This window comes from Vombatus ursinus, unplaced genomic scaffold (genome assembly GCF_900497805.2).
Source record: "Vombatus ursinus unplaced genomic scaffold, bare-nosed wombat genome assembly UNPS02014355.1, whole genome shotgun sequence".
In the NCBI taxonomy this organism is placed as follows: Eukaryota; Metazoa; Chordata; class Mammalia; order Diprotodontia; family Vombatidae; genus Vombatus; species Vombatus ursinus.
The window spans coordinates 60,874-80,406 of record NW_020954133.1 but is presented as its reverse complement, the minus strand read 5'-3'; the positions used below and the strand labels follow the sequence as shown (position 1 = coordinate 80,406).

Sequence of the window (19,533 nt, the reverse complement as noted above, 5' to 3'; positions counted from 1 at the left end):
TCTCTCTCTCTGTATCTCTGTCTCTGTGTTTCTGTCTCTGTCTCTCTAATTCTCTGTCTCTGTCTCTCTCTCTTTTCCCCCCTTCCCTCACCCCTCTGTCTTCCTGCCTCAGGTGTCTTCCCACTCCAATCTATCCTCCACTCCGTTGTCAAAGTGATCTTCCTAAAATATTGGATGACAATATCCTCCCCCTAGTCAATAAACTCCAGTGGATCATTTTAACTCCAGGATATATAAAATCCTTTGTTTGGCTTTTATAACCCTTCATGATATGGCTGTTTCTTTCTTTTCCAGTATTTTTACACCTCACTCCTCTTCACATACTTTATAATTCAGTAACATTGGCTTTCCTTCTGTTCTTTTCATAAGACACTCTATCCCCCAACTCCAGGCATTTTGATAAGCTGTCCAACATCCTGGGACTCTCTCCCTCCTTATTTCTATCTCCTTTCTTCCCTAGTTTCCCTCAAGTCTCAGTCAAAATCCCATCTTCTGTGAAAAGCCTTTCTGGAGTCCTTTTCTTAAAAAAAATAATTTATTTATTTTAAGCATTCTTTTAAATTTTGATATCCAGATTCTCCCCTCCCTCTCAGCCCCTCCCCCACCCACTAAGGAGGCAAGCAATATATCAATTATACATGTGAAATAAGGCAAAACATATTTCTATGTTAGCCACATTGCAAAAAGGGAAAGAAAAAGTGAGAAAATTATATTTCAACTGGCATTCTTGAGTCTGTAAGTTCTCTTTCTGGAGACGGGGATAGCATTTTTCATCATGAGTCCTTTGGGATTGTGTTGGATTATTCCATTTATCAGAGTAGCCAAGTCTTTCACAGTTGATTATCATTACAACATTGCCCTTATTGTGCACTGGAGGTGAACGTTGAGAGAGTTCAGCTGGGTTCCTTCCTCTAATCTGCCATCTTGGCTCTGCCCCATCCTAGGTCCTTCTTAACCTTAATGTCTTCCCTTTGAGACTACTCCCATTTTATCCTGTACAGATCTTGTTTGTACATTTTTGTTTGCATATTGTCTTCTTCATTAGACTGTGAGCTCCCTGAGAACAGGAGCTATTGTTTTTTAACCTTTCTTTGTATTCTCAGTACTTAACATAGTGCCTGGCACACAGTAGGCACTTAATAAATGCTTATTGACCTGACTTGTGCACTCAAAGGTTTGTTAGGATTCTCAAAAGAGAAAATGTATTTGAAAGGCTGTATAAATGTTAATTATCATTATCTCTCCTTTCCTTTCTCTTGGCCTCAGTCTCCTTTCTCTAAAATGCCTGAGTTAGACTAGCTGATTCTTAAAGTCTCTTAGCTGTAAAACCTAGAAATCAGGATCCACTGGGGCAGGAAGTGGCAGGGGAGGGAGGAGCACTGACTCCACAGGCCTGTGAGGCAAGGGACTCCCTGTGTAGAACTACAGGAGTCCCTTAGGAGTCACTATTAAGCCTCAGCCTGAAGTCCCAGGGGTAGTGTCTGTAAAAAGAAAATTGCTATAAATATCTCAGTAGCAGAGGGTAGCCCACAGGCTCTCAACCATCGTGGGGAAGGAGACTGGGGTACTAGATAGGCAGAGCTTAGGCCTGGCTCTGCAGATGTGGGCAGAGAAAGCCCAGCTGACAGAGAAAGCAGGTGAGTGAATATGGAGATAAGCACTTGTTGGGGAATATTGGGGCTTGGGTGGAGTCCAGAAGATAGTCTGATGGCCAGAACAGAATTATTATTGACCTAGGGGAAGAGGAGGTGATATGAAAGAAAGAATTTTAAGTATTAGCAGTACCTATTTCTCACATTTTTGCAATCTGTTTTACTTTTCAAAGACCTTTATTCTTCTTATCTATCAATCAATTTTGAGACTGAATCTCCTTGCCCAGACCCCTTCATTGACCCCACCCACTGCTGATCAGGTCAGAAACTTTGATGAGCTTCGTTTCAGATCTGGGTTACTTCCCCCCATCCCCACCCCTTCTCAAGCAGCCTTCTGACCTCTTACCTGGAGAAGTTCAGTTACACTGCAGCTAAGAACTCCCACACTTGAGCAAACCGCCAGTCTCAGCTTCCTTAGTATCAGAACCTGCAGGTGTGTATCACCGTATTTTTCTTTCACAAATTCACTTGATCTTCAGAACAGTACCATGAAGCTAGGAGGCCAGTTACTGTATAATCCTGTCTGGTCCCAATCCCTTACATGTGAGGAGATTGAGGCATAGGGAAGTCATGGATTTGCCCAATGTCACACAGTTGGAAATAGAGACTAAAATCTTTTAACCAATATCCAGTACTCTCCCTATTTTCAAATTCCACAAAACTGAATTCCAAGAACAGAATATAAAAGAAGGTGCTGGCGCTGCCTCAAAAGAGAAAGCTTGTAGCTAGACAACTAGGTGAGAGGCTGATGGCAGGAATGGAAGGTGGCCACGGAGTTTCCATTCCTGAGGGTCTTGAAATATTAGGCAGATTCTCATCTCACCGACAAAGAAAGAGACAAGAGTACTGAATGACATGGCTTAGGAGATACCACTGTAGGGTCAGTATTTTCTATGTCTTTTTGATTACCAAGTCTCATTCTCCCAGTCTGCCATCTCACCATTGTCCGGCTTCCCACTCCTCTTTGCCTTCTCTTTCTCTGTTGATGAGTATTCCCTTCTCTCTATACCTCATCCAGATTCCCTGTCTCTGTAAGTCTTTCTCTGTATCTATCTGTCCCTGGCTCCTCTGTCTCTGTCTTTCTCTGTATCTCTGTCTCTCTGCCCCTCCCCCATTCTTTCACAGTCCGCTCTGTCTCTTGGTATTTTCTTGTGTCTCCTCAGCCCTCTCAGTACAGAATCTCATCCTCTCCCTGTTCCTGAATCTCTTTGTTAGCGAGGGTGAAAGCAATCTAGTCAAAAGATATGCCACATTTTCAATTTAAACTGAAACAAGGGGAAGGGTGAGAAAAGATCACAGATAGAGCAATTCAGATCTACAGAGAACAGGAAGCATTGCTTAGAGTAGGCTTTTTTTTTTTTCATTGTTGACCCCTTTGGTGAAGCTTATGAGCTCCTTCTCATAATACTATTTTTAAATGCATAAGATAAAGAGGATTAAAAGGGAAACTGGTTATACTGAAATGCAGTTTTCAAAATATTAAAGAAAACCCAGGTTCATGGAGTCCAGGTTAAGAACCCCTGATCTAGTAGCAGTAGAGATTCCTAGTAATTCACAAGAGACAGTGGCAGAGAGTTAATATTTGTGGGACCAGATGTTCATATACCAATGCACAGAGAATGCCAAAGAAACACAGTCAGCTACTTATCTTGCCAAGAGCAGGCAAATTCAACCTCAGAGCTATCACTGAGAACTGTTGGTATGTGAAACATTAATAGGAAAGGGACTGGAGGAGTGATTTCATAGAGTACTCTTAGATTTGGACATTCTTTCTGCCAAAGCAGGTCAGCAATTTTCTCTGCAACTGCCAGTCTTAGAGAGTTGTTTAGCATCCTAAGAGGGTTAGGGATTTACCTAGGATCTCACTGCCAGTATATGACAGAGATGGGGGGCTTGACCCTAACTTATCTTGGCTTTGAAAGCAGCTCTCAATTCACTGTGATCATTATACCACTTGTGATTAGTGGATTAGTGCACTAATGGAAGCATATTCTACCTTTAAAAGAAACAAACCAGATGTTTAAAAAGGTGGATAACATCATAAATCAGGAAGATATTTACCTGAGAGCACATGTACATGAGGTGAGATACATGCATGAAGCCATTTGGGTGAGAACCCACAGACTGAAGAAGACCATCAGTAACAGGGTAAGACTTGACTTCTGGTGTCCTGCCACCCAGAAGAATTGGATGAGGAGGAACTTGCAAATCATCCAACTGATAATGACATAGAATATACTTGTGCTTTGGGATTTCAATGACCATCTGGACATCTGCTGAAGGAGGAGGAATGGGTATAGTAGAAAGAGCATTGGATTTGGTGCCAGAGGACCTGAGTTTGGATCCTGCCTCTCCTTTTTTCTAGTAAAAGAGAAAGTCACTTATCTTCTCTAGGCCTCAGTTTACTGATTTGTACAATAAGAAGGCTGGGCTACATAATTATGGGATCTTCAATGTATAGCTGGAAGGGGTATTAAAGGTAATTCCCTCATTTTATAGATGAGGAAACTGAGTGACACATCCATGGTCATATAGGCAGTGAGTGTCAGATGCCGGATTTGAAAACTAGTCTTCACTACCAGGTCAGCACCTTATACCATGATGTGTCTCAATATCACTAAGTCCTAGAATCCTCTAAAATTGTGGAACTCTCTCTAGCCAGAAAGTCAGAAGCAAATCTGAAAGGGGAATGGAGTTTGTCTGGCCTTGGCCCATCCCTTAAATGGAGGTCAGGAGGACCTCACCAATGGGCCAAAAGGCCAACAGATAGAGAGAGGTTCTGTGGTGAGACAGCCCCTGAGGCAGAGCGGCAAAATCTAGAAAGTCAGAAGCAGAGCCAGGAGGGAAAGGGACTATAATTGTTCCACTGTTCTCTGTCCTAATAAGGCCAAAGATGGAATATTGCGCTATATTTTGAAAGGCACAATTACATAGTGAAAAAAATGCAAGTCACTTAACCCCAATTGCCTAAAAAACAAACAAACAACAACAACAAAAAGACATTAATGACCAATAAGGAAAAAAAAAACACTTTATAGATTATAACCTGTTCTATTAAAAGAAGTTCATGAAACAGATAATAGTAGCATGGTTATGCTCCATTTTACAGGTAAAAATAGCTGAGGCTCAGGGCGGCTAGGTGGCACAGTAGATAGAGCACTGGCCTTGCAGTCAGGAGGACCTGAGTTCAAATCTAGCCTCAGACACTTGACACTTACTAGCTATGTGACCCTGCGCAAGTCACTTAACCCCATTGCCTAGCCTCCTCCCCCTCCAAAAAAAAAAAGCTGAGGCTCAGAGAAATTAAATGACGTTCTTGGACAGCTCTCTTTCCACTCTCCCTTTTTGGACCAGAATGAGTAAAAGAACAACAATAAACTTTTGTTAAGAAAGGAAGGATATTTGGATTATGAAAAGTCATGGAATCTAAGGAAGGAAAGATTTTTAATAAGAAATGGAGAGTTAAAACTGTCAATTAATTTAGAGAGTTCAAGGAGAATTAGAATTGAGATAAGCCTTTGAATAGGACAGATCAGTTTCTCTTTCTCTTTTTTCCATACTGGTGACCTTAGAGAAAATATTTTTAGTAGGTGTGGGAAAAGAAACTCATTTTTAATTTGTCAGTGCAAAAAAGAAGTAAAATGGCATAAGTAAAATGTTTTTCAACTCAGAGAGGAGCTATACATTTTGAAGGCTGAGGGGAAAGAGCCAGTGAAGGAGAGAATAATGATATTGATGAGAGAAGGCACAGTAGAAAACTATCTCAGGGATCTGGAGGCGGGGTGGTTGGAATAGAATATGTTAAAGGAGTTATTACATTTGGAGAGGAAGACAGTTTGCTACTAAAACTGGAGGCGACGATGGGCATAGACAGTCAATTACTCAAGAAACATTATTGAAGTGCTCACTCTTTGCCACGGACTGTGTACTGGGGATACGAGGAAAGGCAAAAATATGGGTCCTGCCTTGAAGGAGATCATATTAAAATGGGTGATAAAATATGTAAATAATTTGGTACTTACAAGATATATTCAGAGTAGATGGAAATAATCTCAAAGGGGAATGTACTGACTGCTGGGGGAACAGGGAAAGTCCTCCATAAAAAAATAATACTTGAGCTGAATCTTGAAGGAAGGGGAGCATTAGAGTCATGGGGGACAGACAGTGAAGAAATAGACATAAAGTGTGGTGTCTGAGGGATAACTATTAGACTAATATATCTGGATCATAGAGTGTAGGTGGAGGATGAAAGTAGAAGAAGAGCTGAGTGGTAAGGGTCAGGTTATAAAAGGACTTTACATACCAAACCCAAGACTTATTATCTTTCATTCCAGAGATAAAAAGGAGCAGATGGGGCTGACTTCATAAGACTTGCGCATTAGGAAAATCATTTTAGCAGCTGAGGTGAGAATGAAGTGAAGTAGGGAGGGATGTGAGTAGACAGGAATAGACTGAAGAGAGTGAGAATGAGAGTGGGGGCAATTTGCTAGAAAAAATGGAGGGTATAGGAACATGAGTGAATATAGAGGTGCTTGGCCTTTGTGCTGGCCACATCTTCATGTAAGAACGTGGTGATGGAGAAAATAGTAGGGGGAAATTCCTGAGGGATATGAGATGAAAAGAATGGGAAAAGAGAGATTTCTCTATGAATGAATGGCCTCAATATTTTTGGGGAAATCTAAAATGAGGTCTTCAGCTGCTAGAGCGAGAGGCAGGGATACATAAGGACATTGATGTGTAGGCATGCAACATTAATTATTTGGCATGAGTAAGAATAAAGTATGAAATTAATTTTGCTGTAAATATAGCTTGATTACAAAACCAAACTCTGATGATAGGAGATTAGCACTGAGTAATCTCCAGGATCTGATAGAAGTATAAAGTAGTGTTTAGGTTGAAATGCCTTCTGCTCATAAATAAACATTCTTAAAAATGTATCTTCTTTTGACATATCCAAAACTTCCCAACACAGATACACATATACATCCTCCTCACCTCCCCCACTAAAAGAACCAAAGTGCAGTCATATGCTCACATCTTGAGGGATAAATAGGGAGAATCCTTGAAGTTTAGAGCTAGAAATGACCTTAAAAATCATCTAGTTCAGTTCATTTTACAAATTATATGACTGAGGCCAAAAGCTTTAAGGTGACTTACCTAAGAGGAAATATTGGTTGGTAGCAAATAAATGAAAGAATTCAGTGTAGATGGCTTTTGCATGCGTGCCTATTGGCAAACAGCTGGGTGTATCTAGGGCTTTAAGTAAGAACTTGAACTCTTTGGGGGTGCTTTTTATTGGTCAGAGTAAAAGATATTAGGATTTCTGAGAAGCAGGGAATACACACTGCATGGCAAATGAAATGGATTTGGTAAAGGCCAAATCATCACAGCTCCATATTTTTCTCCAGCAGCAGCATGGGTATCAGAGAAAATTCTCAGTGATGGTGATCCAGTCTTAGGGATTGACAAGGGATACAGAAGGGCATGGTAGAATAGATGAGGCATGAAAACTTTGGGTGAAGCCTGTGTCCAAAGGAATGACTATGGAGATTCAGCCTGGGCCAAGGTAACCAGAAGGTAAATGATAATCTGGGGTTAATGGGAGGGATTGATCTGCCTCTCTCTCTTTTTTGTTTTATTAACTACCCAATCCCAATTTATCCCAGGAAGAATTTTCAATGATGCCTAACCTGCGCAATACAAATTTCAGCTTTGCCACCTTTTTGCTGACTGGTTTCCCAGGCCTGGAATGGGCTCACTGCTGGATCTCTCTGCCCATCTTTGCAGGCTATCTAGTGGCTGTCCTGGGCAACATCACCATCCTCCACCTGGTGCGCACTGAGAATTCCCTGCACCAACCCATGTACTACTTCCTGGCGATTCTGGCAGTGACAGACCTGGGTCTCTGCATGTCGACTTTGCCCACAGTGTTAGGTGTGCTGTGGTTTGATGCACGGGCCATTGGGCTGGTGTCCTGCATTCTCCAGCAGCATTTCCTTCATTCCTTCTCCTTCATGGAATCTGCTGTGCTCTTTGCCATGTCCCTGGACCGCCTGGTGGCCATTCGCTTCCCATTGCGCTATGCCACAATTCTCTCTGGCCCCCATGTGGCACTGGCTGGGGCAGTGCTGGGTCTGAGGAGCGCTGCCATCACAGCAGCCCCTTCACTCCACTTGTTCACTTTCCTGTACTGTCATCCTGGGGCCCTCTCTCATGCTTACTGCTTACATCAGGACATGATCCACCTGGCCTGCTCTGACACACGCTTCAATAGCATCTATGGACTGTGCATTATCATGTTGGCCATGGGCTCTGATGTTCTCTTCATCCTGGTCTCCTATACCATTATCCTCCACACTGTGCTCACCATTGCCTCTGCCAGGGAAAGACTCAAAGCCCTCAACACATGTGTGTCCCACATCCTGGCTGTGTTGTGTTTCTATGTACCTGTGCTTGGCTTGTCCATTGTTCACCGCTTTGGGCGCCATGCTTCTCCTGTTGTGCATGTGTTTATGGGCACAGTCTCAGTCCTCTTCCCACCCCTGATGAACCCTGTGATCTACAGTATCAAGACACAGCAAATCCGTCAAGCCATCCTCAAGGTCATCTCTTTGGGAAAGCTCCAGTGAAGGGGCTGGGTCTGTAACAGGCAAAATGGTGAAGGCTTTTTAGAGATGAACCAACCCCAAATAATGACTTATTTAATTATATTAAGTTTTCAGTCAACAAGAATTTGTTAAAGGTCTACTATGTGCCAGGCACTATGCTAAATGCTAGACATGCAAAGAAAGGTAATCATAGGGTCCATGCCCACAAGGAGCTCCAAGTTGTGAGGAGAAGCCAATGATGCATGAACAATACTTTTAGGCTTCTATGGAATGCTATGAAGTCTGAGTAGATGTGAACAATTTAGTGTCTTTATCAGATAAAATTTTCAACAAAGTTAACCTAATCTACATTTAATGATATGCGTAGTCATTACACTAATTCATGTCATTTAGGCATAAAGTTTAAGTAGCAGAGAGGCAGAATGGTATAGTGTATTGAGAGCTAGCCTTGGAAATAGCATAGACCTGAGCTCAAGACTTTATCTCTGACATATACTGGTCAGGTAACCAGGCATGGGAAAGTCCCGTAATCTCTCCAAAGCAATCCTCTGAGACTATAATCTGCAAAAAAGGTGATGACCTAAACTGGTAGATAGAGTTTCCTCACCCAGAAGTTCCCTACACAAATGAAATCATGGGTCCAGTCCCAGCCCAGTTGAGTAGTTGACATGTCAGTACTAGAGTTGTGATTTTGTCACCACAGGGATCTTCCAGAGCCCAGAACTCTGTTTTATTAATACATATCATTACCTTCATTGCAGTTTATAGTCTTAGAGGATTGCTTGAGGGTCACTTAGAGGCTAAGTGGCTTGACTATCATTACTCATACGGTAGAGGAAGGAAACAAACTCAGGTCTTTCTGAGTAAGATTTTCTCTCTATTCACTATGCCATCCTGGGGCCCTCTCTCATGCTCACTGCTTATATCAGGACATGATCCGCCTGGCCTGCTTTGACACACACTTCAATAGCATCTATGGACTGTGCATTATCATGTTGGCCATGGGCTTTGATGTTCTCTTCATCTGGTCCCCTATACCATTATCCTCCACACTGTGCTCACCATTGCCTCTGCCAAGGAGAGACTCAAAGCCCTCAACATGTGTGTCCCACATCCTGGCCGTGTTGTGCTACCCCATCTTGAAAAGTTATTGCTAATGTATAAAGATAAAAACCAGTTCTCATCGCCTTGTCTACGGACTGTGAAACAAACTTTATTACCTGGCTATTCCCAGAGCTGCAAGGAAGTGAATAACCATGAGGAAAAGAACAAAGATGACATTAAATTTTTACATAGTCAAAATTTCTAGCAGACTTAACATTCCTGAGCTATTTTCAGACTATCAATCAATTAACATTTATGAAGCCTCTACATTGTACCAGGTACTGTGTTGATGACAAAAATAGCCCAGGCAAGGGTGGTATAGATCTGATCAAAGGTGATGGTTATAAGAGCAATGAAAAAAGGGTCAGAGGTGGTGGTAGAAGTAATATTGGCAAGATTTGGCACCTGATTAGATATGGGGCTTTCAGGAGTATAAAGAATCAAAAATAACAGCAAGATTCCAAACTTAGGAGACTTGAAGGATGGTGGTTCCCCTGTCAAAAATAAGAGTGTTTAGTAGATGAGTGTTTGGTAGAAGTGTTTGGGGCTTAGGGAAAGAGGAAAGATAATGGATTCTGTTTTGAATATGTTGAGTTTGAGATATCTATGGGATATTTGAAATTTCCAATAGACAATTGATAACACAAGACTATAAACCCAGAGAGAGATTGGCTACAGAGCTTTGACAGTATTGCTATGGGAGCTTATGAGTTCACCAAGTGTGAAAGTATAAGAAAAAAAAGAGTAGGACTGAGTACAGAGCCTTGGGGTATACACACGGTTGTGAGGCTTAACACAGATGATGAACCAGCTAAGAAAACTGAGGAATAGTCAGATGGATAGGAGGAGAACCCAGAGAGTAGTGTCATGAAGAATACCCAGAGGTAGGTTAATATCCACTTAGAGCTTTTCTGTTAATTTGTGCATATATTGGTGTGTCTTGTGTCTATGATACGGATCTAAGTTTGCAAGTTTAGTATGTAAAAGGCTACTGAAATACTGCTTTCTAGCTGACACGAAATTGTACCTTATAACTAAGGGGAAAAATAGAGTCTTGGAATTCTAGTCTTCTCTTAATGATCTTTCAGTACTCAGTTCCCTCAGATCAATGCTGCCAGCACCCAGAGATGTTTCTTTGTGTAAGCTCTCCCGTCTGTTTAGTTCTTCCATTCCCTTTGTCTTCCATTCCTTCTGAGAAATATACAGAATCACAGAGGTTGACATTTGGGAAGGACCTCAAAGGCCAGATACTGAACAAAAATCCATACCTGAACAAAAGTGCTTTCTACAACATATCCAAAGACTGATCATTCAGTCTTCAGTAAACAGGCCTACTCTCACTTCCTGAGGCAGCCCATTCCTCTTTTGGATGTCTAATTACTAGAAGTTTGGCCTTAAATAAACCTTAAAATTGCCTCTTTGCAATATATGCTTTTTTCCTGTTGTTCTTCAACACAATAAAAACAGATAAGCATAAAATATGCCTCAAGTCTCCTTTAGTCTCTCAGAGAGAGAGAGAGAGAGAGAGAGGGGCAGAGACAGAGAGAGACTGAAAAATACTTTGGGTGTGTTTTCAGGTACTCATCCTAGTCCAGGCTTACAACTGTAAGCAATTCCTCTATTCCTTACCATAATTGAACCATAGCTTCTAGAGAGCACCTAGTCTCATACCAGCCTGCCTTGGGATACCTTTTCAGGCCTGTAATAAATATTTCTCCCTTTCTGTAACTATTATACTCATTTTTTTATTGGTTTGGCTTCTACCTAACCTCTCATCTCCTATCAATTGCTTTTCTTAGCACTACCCACTCTGAGACTCAAAGAAAATAATCAAAACAAAGTTGCTGGTAGGCCTATTGTACTCTGCCTTGGTGAGACCCCACTGGAGCACTGCTTTCATTTCTAGAGGAGTCAATGGCTTAAATTAGGGTGGTGGAAGATTGACTGGAGAGAAGGTGTATGCAAGAAATATTGTAGCAGTAGAAATGACTGGTTTTGGTAACTGATTAGATGTGGGGAAGGAGTTGAGAACTATAAGGGTGACTAGGAGATTGGAGATACTAGCAATAGATGGGTATTGGGGAAAATGGCAGGGTCATTCATCCATTCATTCATTCATTTATTTTGGAGGGGGAGTGAAAGATGATGAAGTCTCTTTTGGATATAGGGAATTTGGAGTCACTAGGGGGCATACAGGTTGTTGCTGTTTGTCCTTCATTCTCTAAGAGAACCATACCATCAGGGAGGTGATGACGTGATATGCAAGTTAATTGGATTTAAGTGAGAGAGGGCTGAGCAAAATCAGCAGCCTCACTTTCTCCCCCAGAGCTCCGTGGGTCCAGTGGCCAGATATAGATCAGGACAACTGGAGATGGCCCAGGATTCAATGGGGGACCTTGGCCATTTCAAGCTAAGGTCTTTAACAAGTCTTAGTAACTGAGGCAGAGCCCATTCAGTGATTAAGACTTTAAGAAGAAATAAGGCAAAGAATGGACTCTTAAAAAAAATAGATCTGGGAGGGGAAGACCCTCAGGGCTTCTGACCTGAACAGAAACAATTGTTATTTACATTCATTCTGTTTTATAAGAAGGAAACAAGGGAAGGAAGTGAGGGAGGGAAAAGGAAGTAAGCATTTATTAAGCACCTACTCATAGTTTCTTCCTTCCTTTTGAGGATATGTTGCGCCCTGGGCATCAGAATGAATTGGAAGGAAGGAAACAAGCATTTATAAAGCACTTTCTGTTGTACCCAGTACTCTATCCATTGTACCATCTAGTTGTTTGTTCCATTTTTAAAGGTAGTTAGAAATGTTGTATGAGGGCTGAAGAGAGAAGTCTGGAATAGAGATGCATATTTGGAATTTAAAAGCATAGCAATGACAATTAAAGTTATATGGGTGGATAAGGCTACCAAGGAGGAAAGCATAGAGGGAGAGTAAAGGAAAGCACTCAGGCAGAGCCTGGGGTAAAACTTACACTTTGAGACCAGCAAGTCTGGAATGGTCTGGGCATAGCTATGTTCTGCACCAGATTAGATGATCTGAATAGTTAATGCAGAGCAGACAGTCTTTGCTACCAATGGTCAGAACAAGATAAGTAAAGAAATGGTGAGTGAAGTTAAAAGCTGTTCTTAAAAATGGGGAGTTGTGGCCCCAGGATTTCTACTGATTCATTTAAATTAATCAAAAATGTATTTTGCACCTGTGACATAAGTATTTTGCTATGTGAGGCCAAGGGGAGACAGAGGCAAAATTAAAAACAGTCCCTGTTCTCAAGGACTTTATGTCCTGGCAGATTCAATTCAATTCAGCAAGCATTTATTAAGGACTTGAGCTGTGCTAGAGTAGACATTTGCTAGGATCTGGAGTTACAAAGACAAAAATGAATGTCTGTAAGAAGCTTAAATTCTACTGTGGTGAAACAGAACTATATAGAAATAAATACATATGAAATATGTAAAAAATAAAAGCAAAGTGATTTGAGAATCTACTAACAACTTGGGTAATCAGGAAAGGCCTCTTGTAGTAGGGGAGCCCTTGAATTTGGCCTTGATAGGAGCTAGGGAGTCCAAAGGGTCTAGGTCAAGTAGGAGAGTATTTCAGGTCTGGAGATTGCCTTTGCAAAGGCATATACGTGGGTGAATGAATGCCAGGAACTTGGAACATGAAGGAGGCTGGTTTGCTTGGAAGTAGAATTTGTAAGGGGAAAGTGCAATCAGTCTTCAGCTTGATGGTGAAGCGCTTTAAACACCGAAGGAGTTTGTTTTTTATCCTGTGGGCAATAGGAAACTGAAAGTTTCTTGAGAAGGGAATGATATGAATTTATAGAGAAGGGCTATGGCATTTCCCCTGTCCATGGTTAGATCCTATATGACATACTACATTCAATGCTGGGTATCAATTCCGTAAAGGTCATTGACAAAACTAGTGTGACCAGAGGAGGGGGGAGTAGAACCCTCAGAGGACTGGAGGCTATATGCTAATAGTTGAAGGAACCAGGACTTTTTAACCTGGAGAAGAAGAAACTTAGGAAAAACATTATTAATAGTTCCATAGCTAAGAGAACTGGTAGTTGAGTGTGTGAAGAAGATAAGGAGCCTGAAGGGAAATCTAGTTTGTATGTGTTAGAGGCCAAATGTGGTATTTCCACTACTGTTACTTATGAGAATAAATTGTAATAAAAAGTTAGCAGACATGTACTACTTCATTTCTGTTTATTGTCCTAATTTCATCTCCAAATACACTTGAGATGATCCAGTTGAGCTGTGTCTTACAATGAAATCATGTAATAAGCCAAAAAATATTTATGAAATGCTTACTTTGTGCCAGACTTTATGCTAGGCACTGAAGATACAAGGACCAAGGCTGAAGCAATCTTTACTCACACCAAGTTTATATTCCACTAGGGGAGATAACAATTACATATAAAAATATATATGGCATTAATATGAAGTCAATAAATACAAACATATACAAAGTATTTCAATACCAATTAGTTTGGGAAGGAAGGCCCTAGCAGTTGAGGGGATCAGGAAAGGCTTTATGCAGAAAATGGTGCTTAAGCTACATCTTTAAGCACTCCAGGCATGGGGGCTGACCAGGGCAAAAACATGGAGATGGGAGATGAAGTGTTATGAGTGAGAAATAGAGACAAATTCACTTTGATCACATCACAAAATCCAGGAGCAGGAAGTATCCAATATATGCTTGTTTTCTCATAGCAACTTTTAACTGAAAAAAAAAAACAAAAACAAACTGAGGCTATATTGATAAGAATCTTCCATGAAGATGAGAAGAAAAGTGGGCATGTATCATAGAATTGATGAATTTCAAAGTTATCAGGGCTCAAAGAAGTCATCTAATCCAACCATACTCAACTGATGTCCCTTTACAGCATTATAGACAAGTAATCACCTATCTTCTGATTGAAGAATTCTAGTGTGGACAAGTTAATATCTAGTTATACTTTTTCTTTTAACAATTCTAATTATTAAGAAATTCTCTCTTTCCTTTTTTTTTTGACCCCAAATATACCGTCCTCAAAGTCCACAAATTGTTCCAAGTTCTAACTTCTGGGGCCAAGCAATACAAATATAATCTAGCTTTCATCTAACAACCCTTCAAATATTTAGTTCAATAGACTAGAGCTAGAAGGGGCCTTAATGATCATTTAGTCCACACTTTACTTTATATATAAGGAAACTGAGACCCAGAGGTTAAATGACTTGCTGAGGGTCATATAAGTCAGGATTTGTTGGAATTTGAATCCAGGTCTTTGGACTTCAAATCCAATGCTTTTTGCCACTGGATCAAACAAAATATAAAAGCAATTTAAAATAATACAGCAGGATTTACCACTTGTTCAGACACTCTATTGCAAATAACATGAAGTCTTCAGTAGAACACATGGTCCTTCCACTCCCAGGTCTCCAAAAGTGATGTTTTGGGGAAAATTTCCCAAATCTGGTCACTTAAAACCCCTGCTGCATGTTCAAAGAATGTACCTTACAACTGAAGCACTGACCTTTCTTTTTCTTCCTAACCTTCTTTTGATCCTGAATCTAATATGCCATTTCCTAGGAACCTATCCCTTGACCATATGCCTCCCTTTGTGTCTTTGGAAACAACCCTGTGCATTTTTCTTTGGGTTCACTGAGACTCCGTTCTTTTGATGATGTCAGGTTTGATCTTGCATCTATTACCTTTTTCTTTAGGATCAACTTGTTTGAATGGACAACTCTTCCTTACATTTCCTTTCATTATATAATCATATAAAACCATTACTTCCATATAGTTTCCTTTGTTATTATATTGGAATTATTTGTCCCCCCACAACTTATCTCTGCAAACCGTATCTCAGGATTTCACAGCTTTTATCTAAAGAGGGGTCACAGTCCAGTTTTGTGATGAGAGAAGATGCGAAGAAAACCGTTCTGTATCTGCTTGATCTTGACACTATAGATAACTGGGTTCATTAATGGGGGGAAAAGGAAGTAGACATAGCTCATTGTGATGTGGACCACATGTGGCGCATGTTTCCCAAATCGATGGATGAAAGTCAGCCCAACCACAGTGACATAGAAGACAAGAATGCAACAGATGTGGGACACACAGGTGTTGAGGGCCTTGGCCCGTTCCTCCCCAGAGGCAATGCCCATGACTGTCTTGAGTATCAGAACATAAGAGAAGACGATGGTCAAGAAGTCCATTAGAACCATCGCAAATACAACTACAACAGGATAGAGGCGATTGAAGGTGATGTTGGCACAAGCCAATTTGATGACATCCTGGTGGAGGCAGAAGGCGTGGGAGAGGATGTGAGAATGACAGTAAGGGAGCCAATGAAGTCTCACAATTATGGGCATGATAGATAAAGCAGCCCTCATCAGCACCCCAAACCCAATCTTCATCACCTGAGAATTGGTGAGGATAGCAGTGTATCTCAGTGGGTTGTGTATGGCAATGAAACGGTCATAGGCCATGGCGAGCAAGACACCTGATTCCACTATAGAGAGTGTGTGGATGAAGTAGGCCTGGGAGAAGCAGATGCCATGGCCAATCTCTCTCTGATCCAGCCATAGGACCCCCAGAACAGTGGGCATTGTGGTTAAGGTCACTCCAAGATCTGTGGCTGCCAGCATGGCCAGGAAATAGTACATGGGCTCATGGAGGCTGTGGTCATTCTTTATGAGGAAGAGGAGAGTGCCGTTGCCAAAAATAACAGAAACATACACTGCAAAGAAGGGGATGGAGATCCAGCGGTGAGCTGCTTCCATGCCTGGGAAGCCAGTCAGCAAGAAGGGGGCTGTGCTGCTGCCGTTGGACCACATGTTGGGAGTGAGTATTTACAGGTAGAAAAGACCCCTTTCTGGAGGCTGTGACTATTGCTCCTCAAGCCTTGGAGTTTCCTGAAGCAAAGGACCTAGTTACTTATTTAAATGACGTCCATTTTCCCAGTGCCAATTCAGAGACGCAAGGAAGGGGAAGATTTGTCTCTTCTCCAGAAAGCCTGAGGGATAGGAAATAGATGCATAGAATAACATGATTTTAGAATTGATTGGGAGGACAGAAGTCATCTAGTTCAATTCATGCCTGAACAGGGATCTGATTCACAACATCTCTGCCCAGTGGTCATCTGGCCTCCATTTGAGATCTGTTGTCAGACACTATGTATCTCAGTCACTTTTTCCCTTTATTCACATGATAAATTAGTGATGGAGAATATACTGTCTCCCAAGGGAGATATTCTATTCTATTTCATTTTTGAAAGCTTTAAGGGTTAGAAAATTTTTGCTGTCTCCCTGTGGCTTCAACTCTTTGCTCCACATTTAAGAACTTATGTGTACATAGCACTTTAAAATCTACAAGGCACTTCACATATATTATTTCATTTGAGCCTCATAGCAACCCTGTTGTATTACTGTTGAGGTGATACATGAGGTAGTAGATAGAGAGCAGGTCTTGGATCAAAGGAGATATCAGTTCAAGTCCCACTTCGGACACATACTAAGTGTGTGTCACTGGGCTTGCGACTGGGTCTCAATCCAACTTTTGTACCACATTAGCTCAATGTTCAAGTCTTTCCAAAAGAACTCAGCTGGTGCCTGGATACCCTAATACGTCTTTGCATGCTTATCACTGCAAATAGTGTCTTTCTACATTATACTGCTGTGTTCTGGGATATGGAACTGGATCTATCATGGTGTTACTGGCTAATATTGAGGATGACAGAAATTACAGAAAGTCTCCTTCTGTCAGCAGCCTCACCTTAAGAAAGGCAAAAGGCCAGAAAAGACTCACCTTTCCAACCTGTCTATAGTTGTCTGGGACATTGAGAAGTCTTTTACCAAAAATGCTTCTGTGTGGAACTCTAGTCTTTGGAACTCTGACAAACTCCACCTCTTATATCTCTTGAAGAAACTTGTATCTCTTGAAGAAAACTTACATACTCAGCAAGCAGAAAGAGATTTTCTTTCTTATAAACTACTTCTTAACCTAATAAAGAAGAAAAAGATTCTGTGCTAATGCTCATTTGAACTATGTGCTAAGAGTTCATAGATAATGAGAACCTAAAAGAGAAGAGTGATTAAAGTTACTGGTAACAGGATCCATTCGAAGAAAGTGACAATAGGATGGAGTTAGCTCCTGAGTCCTTGTACTCGTAAGCCATAAGTAGGCATTACAATTGTATGTGTGTATGTATATACTTGTGTTTATACACACACTCCTTCTCTGTCTCTCTTGTGCTGTTCTCTATCCCTCTCTGTCTCTGTCCATCTGTCTCTATATTATAAATGCAAATCTCTCTCTCTCTCTCTCTCCCTTCCCTCACTTCCCCCCCCCCCACATCCTAGCATGACATAGTAGATAGAGAGTCAGTATTAGAGTCAGGAAGACCTGAGTTCAAGTTCTATCTTGCCACATATTTACTGGGTGACTTTGGACAAGTCAAGTAACTTCCAGTTGTAACTGAAGTGCTCCCAGGCAATTCTAAGATTTTAAATTCTAGGTTCCAGAACAATGGAGGACATATCCTATACAGTTGAAATCACAGGTCTGGATCAAAATGTTTTATATATGTGTATATACATATATATACATATATATATACATATACATATATATACATACATATATACATACATATGTATGTGTATATAAATGTGTGTAAGCATATTAATGAGTGGGGGACATGTATATACACACATATACATATACATGCACATGTACATGTACATATACATATACACACAATCAGATTTGAGAGTTTATTGGTGTGTGGAGCTCCCAGCAAAGAAACTTTGTTCACTTACAAAGATTGGCAACTATTCTGAAATGGTCTTACAGAGTTGCCTATGGGCATTGAGAGGCTAAGTGACTTTCTTCGGATCACCCAGTAAATATATATCAAAGGTGGGACTCAAACCCAGGTTTTACTGATTTTAAGGCTGACTCTCTGTGCACTATGCCTTGCTGACTCCTACATATATATGTATGTATATATGTATATACACATATATGCCATATGCATACATGTTTATATCCATATCCATATTTGAATATGTGTCATAAAAATTGGTAACCACAAACACTGGAGTTTCACAAGCTGAAGAAACATTCATAAGACACAGGTATGCTAGACAATGTTATGGATATCTACATGAATATACATAGCATATGGAGTCAAGATGTGTGATCATAGGTGACAATGTGTGTATGTGATCATTGGTTATTGACATTTCTAGGATGTGCTAAATTCACAATTTTTTTTTAGAAAATCTTTTTATGGATTGCCATATCAAAGCAATCTTTCTGTCAGGCAGGGGTGGGATGTGGAGAGCAAAGATACTGTTTCCTTATAAGATGGGGAGAGCTCAGGGGAGGCTTAGTGTGTACTGTGTTGGGGAGATAAAGAGGAAGAAGATTACTTACTACTCAGTAAGTGTTATTGAAGGAAGCTAGGTGGCACAGTGGATAGAGCACTGGGCCTGGAGTCAGGAAGACCTCAGTTCAAATTTGCTCTCAGACACTTATTAGCTGTGTGACTCTGGGCAAGCCAGGTAATCCTATTTACCTCAGTTTCCTTATCTGTAAAATAAGCTAGAAAAGGAAATGGCAAACCACTCCAGTATCTTTGCCAAGAAAACCCCAAATGAAGTCACAAAGAATTGAGCATGACTGAAACGACTGAACAACAACAACAAAGAACAAGAAATATTGTTGAATGTCCTACTGACAGAACACCATGATAATAGAAAGGAATCTGATGTATGGACACATTCACTAATTTCACTGAAAGACATAGGTTGGCTGAGTAGCTGATTGACTGGATGGTTGATGAAGCAGAAAAGGGAACGGAAAGAGGTTGATGAAGAGCAGGGCAAAGAAGAATTGATGATAGAAGAGGAAAATAGAGAGAAGTGAGAAGAGGGTGCAGCAGATGTAGGGGAGACAGAAGGAGTAGGATGGGAGAGAATATGAAAGGAGGTGAAGGAGAAGACAGAGTGAGGAAAGGAGAGCATAGAGGAGGGAGTAGGAGGAGAAACAACATAAGAAAAGTAGAAAAGATGTGTGAGAGATGAGTCTCTGGATTCCTTCTGGGTCACTGCTGCTGCTGTTTGTCTTTCCTTCCTTCCTTCCTTCCTTCCTTCCTTCCTTCCTTCCTTCCTTC

General features: G+C 40.9%; 2 protein-coding genes across 2 annotated transcripts; one reads left to right on the top strand and one right to left on the bottom strand.

The window, feature by feature from the left end:
* The first annotated feature begins 7,333 nt into the window (after window positions 1–7,333).
* Window positions 7,334–8,281, top strand: LOC114042310 (olfactory receptor 51L1-like). Its single transcript, XM_027860993.1, has one exon. It carries the CDS (start codon window positions 7,334–7,336, stop codon window positions 8,279–8,281), a length of 948 nt encoding a protein of 315 aa, XP_027716794.1.
* Window positions 8,282–15,250: 6,969 nt separating this feature from the next.
* LOC114042327 (olfactory receptor 51B6-like) lies at window positions 15,251–16,192 on the bottom strand. Its single transcript, XM_027861010.1, has one exon. It carries the CDS (start codon window positions 16,190–16,192, stop codon window positions 15,251–15,253), a length of 942 nt encoding a protein of 313 aa, XP_027716811.1.
* Window positions 16,193–19,533: the final 3,341 nt, after the last annotated feature.